This window comes from Tursiops truncatus, chromosome 13, assembly GCF_011762595.2.
Source record: "Tursiops truncatus isolate mTurTru1 chromosome 13, mTurTru1.mat.Y, whole genome shotgun sequence".
In the NCBI taxonomy this organism is placed as follows: Eukaryota; Metazoa; Chordata; class Mammalia; order Artiodactyla; family Delphinidae; genus Tursiops; species Tursiops truncatus.
In genome coordinates, this window is record NC_047046.1 from 4,867,451 (window position 1) to 4,879,910 (window position 12,460).

At 46.4% G+C, this 12,460-nt stretch overlaps 1 protein-coding gene across 1 annotated transcript in view; it reads right to left on the reverse strand.

Moving 5' to 3' along the window:
* The window catches only part of TMEM132B (transmembrane protein 132B), a 234,445-nt gene that overhangs the window by 88,805 nt on the left and 133,180 nt on the right, over positions 1-12,460 (reverse strand). The window contains exon 4 of the mRNA XM_073790880.1: positions 573-759. Within this exon, the coding sequence (XP_073646981.1) occupies positions 573-759 (187 nt within the window). The remainder of the gene's footprint in view (positions 1-572; positions 760-12,460) is intronic.

The window sequence follows — 12,460 nt, forward strand, 5'->3', positions numbered from 1 at the left end:
TCGGTCCCTCTTCATTTTAGAGTTTGCCAATCCCCAAGCTACACGGAAACTCTCAGGGCAATTGACCAGGAGCTGTTTACTCAGCATATAGAGAAGCCGTTCCCACCACACACTCCTGATGCATTTCAATGCAACTGTCTTCCCTCAGGACAACACTCGGTCCTGAGATGCACACAGGCTGAGGCAATAAAAAACACAGGCTCCCCGGGACACGGTTCAGCAGTATCCACAAAGGAGAGCGGATTTACACAGCAGGCCCTAGTTTCCGAGGAGGCGTTACAGAAAGCAAGTAAATAAAATATAACTTAAGTGTATTTCCCTTGCTCAAGCAACATCAAGGTGCATAGAAAACAGCAGATAATAAAATGCTCATGTTTCTTTGAATATTAAAAGTACTCAGGGAATTCCCTGGCGGTCCAGTGGTTAGAATTCCGGGCTTTCACTGCCAGGGGCCAGGGTTTGACCCCTGGTCGGGGAACTAAGATCCCACATGCCACACGGCGAGGCAAAAAAAAAAAAAAGTACTCAGAGAAAACATCTTTGTGACACTGATTCCGAGCCCGACGTCTCACCATTGCGAGCGGGACGATGCCCACGAAGGAGGTGTGGCTGACAAAGATCTCGGAGACAACCAGCTCCCTCGCAGCGTCCTCCACCGGGTACTCCACCTGCCAGGTGATCTGCTGGGCGCCAGCCAGGCCACTGCTGTTGTCGATTCCAAAGTCTACCTGCAAGATCTCATAGAAGGAGCCATTCGTTCTGCAAAACAAACACACAGTAAAGTGCAGTTTAAAACCTGAGACTCAGCAGAGTGTCAAGAACGCGATAAATGGCCACATTCCTCTCTGTCAACCCAAAGAAGGCTCGCCAGGTCCAACAGGTCACAGGCGGTGTCGACAGAGCCTGATTCACAGGCTGCCCACAGACGGCCCACACCTCCGAGTGGACAGGCCATCCGTCTTCAGGGCCCTGTCCTTCCCTGAATGAGCAGCTCGGACAGCACTGCATCTCTGGGCACTGTCACCGCTCAGTCCTCCCCAACCCCACGCCCGCAGACGCCACGATCCAGGTACCACACACGGGACGTGGCCCGACACCGTCACCTAGGGCCACCATTACTCCAATCGTGAGGCACAGCCTGGATTCTGGCTGTTTCTACGTCTACTTGCTGACCTGTGTGGCTGTGGACCCGTGGTGCAAACTCTGAGCTTTAGAATTTGGGGAGAACATTGGTGCCTACGTGGGCTTGTGAAAGCATCGTGAGACCAAGGATGGGAAAGGACCCCATAAGGTGCCTCGTCCGTGACATCAACTATGAGCTACATGAATAAGGAGCTACGCCGGGTTCTTCATGTCCTCAGCCTGCAACGGGATGGGGTGGGATGTAAGAAATCCCCCATGAATAAGGAGCTACGCCGGGTTCTTCATGTCCTCAGCCTGCAACGGGATGGGATGGGATGTAAGAAATCCCCCATGAATAAGGAGCTACGCCGGGTTCTTCATGTCCTCAGCCTGCAATGGGATGGGGTGGGATGTAAGAAATCCCCCCCTGCCTTCATTCATGGAGTGACCACATTGAACACTGCACAGTGTTTGGAGGAGGGGGAAGAAAGTGGACGGGGCACATATAAGTGAAAAGGGCAAATGTCATTCTCAGCATCTTTCTACACAGGGAGAGCCTCTCATAAGGACATGAACTTATAAATTATAGGCTGACTATTGCACTGATGGGAGGAGTTACTAAACAGAAAGGTAAAACAACGAGCCATCCAGCATGGGATTTGTGGGCGACTTCTGCTCCATAAGTCTTTGACCGTCACCCTGAATCTAGCTGTATCTGGATCCAAGCAATATGACAGCAGAGTGAAGGATTCACAGCTCCGAAAGCCTGAGTGACCCCAACCAACCTGTTCCTTTACCAACAATGGGCCTGCTGGGACTAAAATGAGCTGGGAAGCCTCTTCCCTGTCTTTGGGGATCTAGGGCAAGATCTGCAGCCCAGACACCGAACTCACAACCTGTAGGGAAAGAGTTTTTTTGTTTTGTTTTGTTTTGTTTTGTCTTTTGCGGTACGCGGGCCTCTCACTGTTGCAGCCTCTCCCATTGCGGAGCACAGGCTCCAGACGCGCAGGCTCAGCGGCCATGGCTCACGGGCCCAGCCGCTCCGCAGCACATGGGATCCTCCCAGACCGGGGCACGAACCCGCGTCCCCTGCATCGGCTGGCGGACTCTGCAACCACTGCACCACCCGGGAAGCCCAGGAAAGATTTTGAAAAAAAGCCTGTTGCCTGTTGCTTGCCCAACAGAATCTCCTACCGTGGACAGTTCCTCCACCCCCACCCCCCCAACCACGAAGACTTAAGAACAGGGTAGAAACCACAGTATTGACAGATAGCTATAGTAAATTTGTTCTTTAAATCTTCTAGCTCCTTGTGAGAAAGACAAATATCATATAATATTGCTTATATTTGGAATTAAAAAAATGGTACAAATGAACTCATTTACAAAACAGAAATAGAGTCACAGATGTAGAAAACAATCTTATGGTTACCAGGGGGCAATGGGGAAGAAGGACAAATTGGGAGATTGGGATTGACATATACTCACTACTATGTATAAAATAGATAACTAATAAGGACCTACTGTATAGCACAGGGAACTCGACTCAATACCCTGTAATGACTTATATGGGAAAAGAATCTAAAAAAAAGTGGATGTATGTATATGCATAACTGATTCACTTTGCTGTACAGCAGAAACTAACACAACATTGTAAATCAACTACACCCCAATAATTTTTTTTTAAATAGCTATAGTATAGCTATAGTGTTGGCAAAACTAAGTTACAGTGACCTGATATGGAACTCTACCCCAAACAGAACTACATTAGAATTCGTCACGTCCAACGTTTTTTCCATTTAGTCAAGGTTTTAAGAAACTCTCTGATACTGCTCTGTCCAATACAGTGGTTACTGGCCAGAAGTGGCTATTTAAATTGAAGTATAAATTTATTAAAATTATCTAGCCAGGTTGTCCTGGTGTGGGTACCCGTGAACTATGAATCGTCAAGTTATCTATTTGCACGTGCTGTCTTGCACGGGAAAGGGAATGTGTGTTGAATAAGGGACCTGGCCTCATGAGAGGATGACAGTGGGCTCACATGGGAACAGGGGACCCCTATTTCCCGGGGCCCTGCGAGAGGGATTTCAGGAGCTTAGGAACTTGGGCACTCGGTTCTCGGCTTCGGTCACCTCCCTTTCCCAGCCACCACACCCCAGCCTCAAGTCACTTCTCTGATCGCAGGGATTCTCCACTTATCCATCTGTTAAGTCTCCTCCTGTAAGAGATGCTCGGCCCTGTCAGATCAGATCTTCAGTTTCTTTTGAGTCTGCACCGTGCTTGTAAGCAGATCTAAGGAGCTGCTGCTAATGCCTCCTGGGTCTCAGCACTCAGTAAACTTCAGAAAAACTACCGCCGAGAAAGTGAAAATTCGGCACAAGAAGAAAAGGACCGTAACTCTCTCTGTTATCAGCAGTTTAATCCTGCCGAATCCGCACTCCGGTCTTGGGGTGCAGACGTGGCCAGTCTTTGGGCAAAGGGGGCAGGGTCTGCGTGGGAAGGCTGGCCCTCCCTTAACTGTGGGTTCTCCTTCTCCTGTGGACCTGCTACAGGAATCTGCCCAAGACCAGCTACAAATGGAGTAACACTCCAGTCAGAGTCACTTTTATGCATCAGTTTTTATTTTAAGTCATTTCCCTCAAACCAGAGGAAGGGGGTCTTTGACTTCTCGGCCGCTGGCGTGCCCGCTAATAAGTCCATTTCTATGGAAATGGGTTTATAACTATCAGCTTTACCCGTTCCCGATCTATTCCTGATAAGCCTTTCCACTTAGAAAGTGTTCCATGACTCTCTCCATGTAACAATTACCAGCTGCCTTTGGGGAACCAGGGTCAGTCATGAGATAATCATCAGATATTTTTCTTTTCCCTGGGGTGGAGAAGTGTGTGTGTGTGTGTGTGTGTGTGTGTGTGTGTGTGTGTGTGTGTGTGTGTGTGTGTGTGTTGGAAGGGTCAGGAACACTGCTTGCCTGTTTCTACCCTCAAGCTACAACACACAGCCTCCTCCCAAAAGGACTTGCTTCCCAGAGGCCCTGTTTCCCATGGAAACCTGTCCTGCAATAAAAGCTAAGCCCCCTTCACGTGACCGTGGGACAGCTTTCGAGTGCACAGTATGGCTGCAGTTCAGACACGCCAGCAAGAAGGAGGCGGAGACACGGGAGCAGGGGAGATGGATGGGCCCCAATCCAGCAGCTGGTCCCCAGGAAGCGCACCCTGCCATTTCTCAGCAGATCCCTCATGATGACAGCGATGATCGATGATCGTTTTGGGGAGGGAGGGTGGTGGGGAGGGAAGGCAATAGTGGGGGAGAGAGCAGTAAAGAACGAGGGAGAGTTCAAAAGCGTGAACTGCTCTGTAGCAGGTTGTACCATTTACCTAAACTATTTTTTCTCCCCACAAACTTCTAGATAATTCTGAGCTACCAGACGGAGATGCTTTCCCCATATAAGTTTTTTTTTTTCTATAAATGGAGCAAGAGAGGCTGTCTCTGGTCTCAGGGATTCTGCTTTTTTCTTATGAACCTTTTTCTGGGCATTACTTTAAAAGATGACCAAAAAGCCAGGTAAATACTGAACGATGATTACACTGAGCAAACGCCCCAGAGTAAGCCTGCTGGTTACTGGCGGTAAATACAATGAGACTGAACTCCGACTTCCTCTCTTGACTGTTCGTGCCACCAGGACAACAGTGTACCTGTACAGTTGCTGCTCTGACTGTGGCAGCTGGAACGGTGCCTGGAAAAGTGTAGGAGTTCCGTACGTATTTGTTTAAGTCTCTGAACACACTCAACAGACCAAGTAGGACACCCTGTCAATTTGTGTGTAGGGGGGTGTCATATGCATTCTGGGAGACAAGAAGCTATCAGGGTTTTTTGTTGTTGTTGTTGTAATTTATTTATTTTATGTATTTATTTTTGGCTGTGTTGGGTCTTCGTTGCTGCACGCAGGCTTCCTCTAGTTGCACCGAGCAGGGGCTACTCTTCATTGCGGTGCACGGGCTTCTCATTGTGGTGGCTTCTCTTGTCGCGGAGCACGGGCTCTAGGTGCGCAGGCTTCAGTAACTGTGGCACGTGGGCTCAGTAGTTGTGGCTCACGGACTCTACAGCACAGGCTCAGGGGTTGTGGCACACGGACTTAGTTGCTCCGCGGCATGTGGGATCTTCCCGGCCCAGGGCTCGAACCTGTGTCCCCTGCATTGGCAGGAGGATTCCTAACCACTGCGCCACCAGGGAAGTCCCAGTCAGCTGGGTTTTGAGCCCTATTCTCCTGCCTGCCTGGTACGTATATTGATATCCTCTGCTTCGATAAGATGGGTCTGTCTCTACTACTAGAATGTAATTTTGTTTTAAAGACTTTATTTTTTTAGAGCAGTTTTAGGTTCACAGCAAAATTGAGGAGAAGGTACAAAGGTTTCCCATATACCCCTTTCCCCCCATACACACAGAGCCTCCCCCATTATCAGCATCCCCCAGCAAACGGTACATTTGTTACCATCAGTGAATCTACATGGACACATCATTATCACCCAAAGTGCACAGCTTACATTACAGTTCACTCTTGGTTTTGTATATTCTATAGGTTTGAACAAATGGACAGTGACACGTCTCCACCATTATGGTCTCATACAGGGTATTTTCACTGCCCTAAACATCCTCTGTATTCCTCACTCCTCTCCTCAACCCCTGGCCGGCCACCACTGATCTCTTCATTGTCTCCAGAGTTTTGCCTTTCCCAGAATGTCATAGAGTTGGAACCATATAGTATGTAGCCTCTTCAGATCGGCTTCTTTCACTGAATAATATGCATTAAGGCCTCTCCCCATCTTCTCACGGCTTGATAGCTCATTTCTTTCCAGCACTGGATAATATCCCATTGTCTGAATGGACCACGGTTTATTTATCCATTCAGCTACTGAAGGACAGCTTGGCTGCTTCTAAGTTTTGACAATTATGAACAAAGCTGCTATAAACATCCGTGTACAGGCTTTTGTGTAGACATAAGTTTTCAACTCCTTTGGGTGAACACCAAGGAGAACAATTGCTAAATCTTATGAACATAAGTTCTCAAAGGTCAAAACCTATCATAACACCATGGTCACTACAATCCCTGGCATATTCATTTATTCGGTGACATTTATTAAGCAGTGAATATGTGTTAGCCATGGAGAATTCACTGGTAGACAAAATAGACACGATTTCTCTCTTAATAGTCAGGTAAATAAACAAACAAGGTAAGCCCAGGTCATGATAAATCCTATCCTAAAATTAAAACAGAAGAATGAAATTTCTTTTTAAAAAGTTAAATAAGGTTTTTTCAATTAAAAAAATACAATTTTATGTTTATACCACGTGATCCAGCAATTCCACTCCTACGTCTATAGCCGAAAGAACAAAAACACTAATTCAAAAAGACTTCCCTGGTGGCACAGTGGTTAAGAATCCACCTATCAATGCAGGGGACACGGGTTCAATCACTGGTCTGGGAAGATCCCACATGCCACGGAGCAACTAAGCCCATGCACCTCAACTACTGAGCCTGCGCTCTAGAGCCCACAAGCCACAACTACTGAGCCTGTGAGCCACAACTACTGAAGCCCGCGTGCCTAGAACCCGTGCTCCGTAATAAGAGAAGCCACTGCAACGAGAAGCCTGCGCACAGCAACAAAGAGTGGCCTTCGCTTGCCACAACTAGAGAAAGCCCGCTCACAGCAACAAAGACTGCTTTCATTTTTTGGCACTTGTAAGTAATGCTGCTATGAACACTGTGGTACATGAATCTTTTTTTAAAAATTAATTTAATTCATTTTCAAATTATTTATAGTTTATATAAATACAATTAGTATTTACTTATTTATTTATCTATCTTTGGCTGTGTTGGGTCTTCGTTGCTGTGTGCAGGCTTTCTCTAGTTGCGGTGAGCAGGGGTTACTCTTCGTTGTGGTGCGCGGGCTTCTTATTATGGGGGCTTCTCTTGTTGCGGAGCACGGGCTCTAGAGCCGGGCTCAGTAGTTGTGGCACGTGAGCTCAGTAGTTGTGGCTCGCGGGCTCTAGAGTACAGGCTCAGTAGTTGTGGCGCATGGGCTTAGTTGCTCCGCGGCATGTGGGATCTTTCTGGACCAGGGCTAGAACCCGTGTCCCCTGCATTGGCAGGTGGATTCTGAACCACTGCACCACCAGGGAAGCCCCGAAAATGTTTTCTTTATTTTTTTGTGTTTGTGTTTTATGTATTATTTGTGTGAAAAGTATTATAAACCTATTACTGTACAGTACTATATAGCCGATGGTTTTAGGTGGGTACCTAGGCTAACTTTGTCGGACTCATGAACAAACTGGACTTACGAACGCGTTCTAGGAACGGAGCTCGTTTGTATGTAGGGTACTTAGTGTATAACATACTAAGTAAGTTATTTATCTGTTATGTTGACTCTCTCTCTCTCTCTCTCTCTCTCTCTCCCTCTATGTATCTCACACATACACATAAGCACCAGGAAAGCAGGGATCTCAGCCTGTTTTGCTCACTACTGTGTCCCCAGCCTGGGACCTAGCTGGTGCTCATTAAATACCCGTTGAAGGAAGCACTGAATATCAAACAACAGTCTGAGTGAGAGCTCAGAGGAATGTGTGCTTAGTGAAGCCAGAGAGGCTGTGTCACGGTGTTGGCAGGAGAGAGAAACTGGCAAGTCAGGGAAGGCTTCCTGGAGGAGGTCGGACTCAGGCCGATCTTTGCAGAATGGGCTCAGACAACAGGCAACACTGCTTGGGGCCCCTCATCACACCCTCTTCCCCTCCAGACGTCCTTCCCACTCTGTGACTCCCCCTTCGCCGACACCAGTCCTCCCAGAGAGGAACGGCACAAACCCCTCTGCTCACCAAACCCATCAACAAGGCAGAGGGTCTTTTTTTTTTTCTTAATTTTTTTTTAACTGGAGTCTGAGTGCTTTACAATGTAGTGTTAGTTTCTGCTGCACAATGAAGTGAATCTGCTGTATGTACACATGTATCCCCTCCCCCCTGGGCCTCCCTCCACCCAGCTATGTGGTCACAGAGCACCGCGTTGAGCTCCCTGTGCTTTATAGTAGGTTCCCACTAGCTAGCTATTTTACGCGTGGTAGTGTATATATGTCCATCCCCATCTCCCAGTTCGTCCCACCCTCTCCCTCCTCGCCGTGTCCACATGTCCGTTCTCTACGTCTACGTCTCTATTCCCGCCCTGCAAATAGGTTCATCTGTACCATTTTTCTAGATTCCACATATATGCGTTAATATATGATACTCGTTTTTCTCTTTCTGACGTACTTCACTCTGTATGACAGACTCTAGGTTCATCCACATCGGGAAGAGGGTCTTTAGTCCATCTCTCTGCCTGTCACGCAGCTCTTTTCGTCATGACCTCATGACTAGCTCTCAGAACCTGGCATGAATAAATCATCTCCTTCTGCAATTTCACAAGATCCAGGCACTGCCTTCTCATGTCTGCTTTGACTGCTCTCTCTGAGCTCGCTGTGGAAAGAATGTTGCAGGTTGACCAATCAGACTGCAGTCGGCAGGCAAAGGTCTAAAAACATTTAAAAGCCCCTAGTTTAGAGCAGGGACTTTTGGACTCAAAACCTTCTCTCCTCATTGGTTTAATTTCAACACTTCTCATTCAATTGCTATCTAGAACCTTTAAAAAATTCTAAGACTGTGTCAGATGGGAATAGTCCAAGAACAGGTGTTCGTTTATTGCATTTCTAGCAGACTAGGAAAGTTAAATAGAAAACCCAGAGGTTACAATGTGGTACCTGTGCTGCACGTGGCTAGGGCCATAGTTATTAATCACCTCCACTACGGTGTTTTCACGAAATGTGACTTGGGTGCCAATGTTTTTAAATGCAGAATATTCACACCAAAAAAAATTTAGTATTTCTGGCTTCTTGGAAAAATTGGAAGAGCAGGCAACATTATCTATCCCACATTCCCGCGTGGCAACGATCAGCTAGAACAGCAGGATGCTGTTCACACAAAGTGGATCAAAGACCTAAGTGTCAGAGCTAAAATTATAAAACTCTTAGGAAAAAACAGAAGCAATAATCTCTGTGACTTTGGTTCAGGCAATGGTTTCTCAGATATAACACCAAAAGCACAAGCACAAAAAAAAAAAGAAGAAACAGAATTTAAAACTTTAATGCTTCAAATACTATCAATAAAATGGAAAGACACCCTATAGAATGGGAGAAAATATTTGCAAATCATATATCTGATAAAAAAAATCAGTATCCAGAATATATAAAGAACTTTTACAAACTCAATAGCAAAAAAAAAATGGGGCAAAGCATTTGAATAGACATTTCTCCAAAGAAAATATAAAAATGGCCAATAAGCACATGAAAAGATACTCAACATCATTATCCATTAAGGAAACACAGATCAAAATCACAGTGAGACACCACGTTCAAACCATTAGGATGACTATAGTCAAAAAGATAGACAAGGGGCTTCCCTGGTGGCGCAGTGGTTGAGAGTCCACCTGCCGATGCAGGGGACGCGGGTTCGTGCCCCGGTCCGGGAAGATCTCACATGCCGCGGAGCGGCTGGGCCCGTGGGCCATGGCCGCTGAGCCTGCGCGTCTGGAGCCTGTGCTCCGCAACAAGAGAGGCCATGACAGCGAGAGGCCCGCGCACTGCAATGAAGAGTGGCCCCTGCTCGCCGCAACTAGAGAAAGCCCTCACACAGAAACGAAGACCCAACACAGCCAAAAATAAATTAATTAATTTTTTTAAAAAAAGAGACAAAAATATGTGGGCAAAAATGTGAAGAAATTGTAACCCTCATGCATTGTTGGTAAAAATGTAAAATGGTACAGCTAATTTGGAAAACAGCTGTGCAGTTCCTCAAGAAACTAAACAGAGCATACCACGTGAACCAGCAAGTTCACTCCTAGGTATATACGCAAGAGAAATGAAAACATACGTCCACGTAAAAAGTTGTGCACCGGTGTCGATTGTAGCATTATTTTTTTTAATTGAAGTGTAATTGATTCACAATGTTGTGTTAGTTTCAGGTGTATAGCAAAGCGATTCAGTTATATATTTTTTTGGTTTTCATTATAAGTTATTACAAGATATTGAATATATTGTGGTTCCCTATGCTACACAGTAAATCATTGTTGCTTATCTGGAAAATAATCTGGAATATATATGTGTGTGTGTGTGCGTCTGTCTGTCTGAATCACTTTGCAATACACCTGAAACTCACACAATATTGTAAATCGACTACACTTCAATAAAAAAAAAAAAGAAAGATACCATCATCAGCTCTCCCTTGCTTGGTTAATTCTCATTTTGTTGAAATATCAAATCCATTTTTCTGCAGTAAATACTCCCAGAAACTCTCCACCTGACTCAAACCAGCTCATGATAAGTCGACCAACTCATTGCCCCACTTTCCAACCACAGAAAAAAAAAGATATTAAATTCTTCTTTTTTCCATTTTTAAATATTTCAAAGTACCTCACATACTGGTGTGAGGTGTTGCTTACCAACATTTTCCCAGAGCTGAGAACAATCACTCTTGATAATGAGCGAACACCATGGGCCCCTCCGCTATCTCAGCTGCCAGGTCCTGGACTATTTCTCACACTAACAACTCACCCTCACTTGTAGCTTATTTGATTCTATCAGCATCACCATGGCAAGCCCAGAGACAGCGAAGACAACTGCCACAGTTAATTCTCCCCCCTCTGCCTCTGTCTTTCTGACAACATTCTGAAAACCTTTGTAGGACATGAAGGACCAGAAATCACCTCCCACCGACTTCCTGAATACAGCTTCTCTCTGTTTCTTCCTGCTACCAACCTTGAGCGATACTCTTGTTATGCACGATGACTCATGGAATCTACTGCTGTTTGGTTGTTTGGGTTTTTTTTAATTTTTATTTTTTATTGGGGCATAGTAGATTAACAATGTTGTGTTAGTTTCAGGTGTACAGAAAAGTGATTCAGTTATACATATACATGTATCCGTTCTCAAATTCTTTTCCCATTTAGGTTGTCACAGAATATTGAGCAGAGTCCCCTGTGCTGTACAGTAGGTCCTTGTTGGCTATCTACTTTAAATACAGTAGTGTGTACATGTCAATCCCAAACTCCCAATTTATCCCTCCCCCCACCTTTCCCCTTTGGTGACCATAAGTTTGTTCTCTAAGTCTGTGAGTCGGTTTCCGTTTTGTCAGTAAGTCCATTTGCATCAGTTTTTAGATTCCACATATAAGTGATATCATATGGTATTTGCCTTTCTCTGTCTGACTTACTTCACTTCGTATGATCATCTCTAGGTCCATCCATGTTGCTGCAAAGGGCACAAAGTTATTCGTTTTCTCATTGGTCCTCCAGAGATAGTCCGGGCACCTACGAGCCTGAACAAGAGTGATTCTTTGCTTCGTTTTTACACAAACAGAGCACTCTGTACACTCTGTTCTGCCTCTAGAACATTTGATCTCTGACCCAAAGGGAAAGGAGAGCTCTAGTCGTTCTCTCCCTGACAATGAAGTGCTCTGGTCTGGAAGTGAGGACGGAACCAGTCACACGGCCCCATCTGACCAGGGGCCTCAGCAAGGACCATCCTCCTCCAAGTCCGATGGAGGTACCGATGGAGTCTCCGGGGTTCACCACCGGTCTGACTCCAGAGATCATGCCGGAGGGAGAGTAAACATCACACTCACTCATTCATTCATGCTGGCACGTTTATAGAAAGGACCATGTCCCCACCTCTGTCCCAGGCCCAGTGACATATACAAGCAGAGGCACACACAAGGCTCTAATTATCTTTCAAAGAGTCTGTTTCTCAGTGAAAGCCTTTTTCCTGTCGTGTTGCACAGGATTTCTCTGCACGTACACTGGGAAGGGCCTCATTATACGCGGATTCTTCTGCCTATGGGGCAGGTGGCTCCTCTAAGGAGAGCAGCTGCTAATGAGGCTGGGGTCCCCGGGTCACACCCCCCGTGTGCTGCTTTAGCTGGACTCCAGGTGGCTGTGGAGGGCATCTATGAGTCCAGCATCCTGCAGGCTACCCTGGTCACCAGGGGCCAACTGGCAGCTACAAGCAGCGCCAATGTATCACCTGTCCTGGTGTTCTCCCTGCTGAGATACGGGAGCAAGACCCTGCCCAAAGGATTACACTGGGCTCCCCGTGAAGGGGACCGCAACAATGAGATGACCGGGGGAACGTTCGCGGCCAACCCAGCAGAGATCAGGCCGAAGATGGGCCGCCCGCAGAACCCTAGATCAGAAGGAAGCTCACGTTCACCTACAGCATCATTGAAAGACCACAGACACGGGACAGCAAAGCACTTGGAGGATTCACGGCCC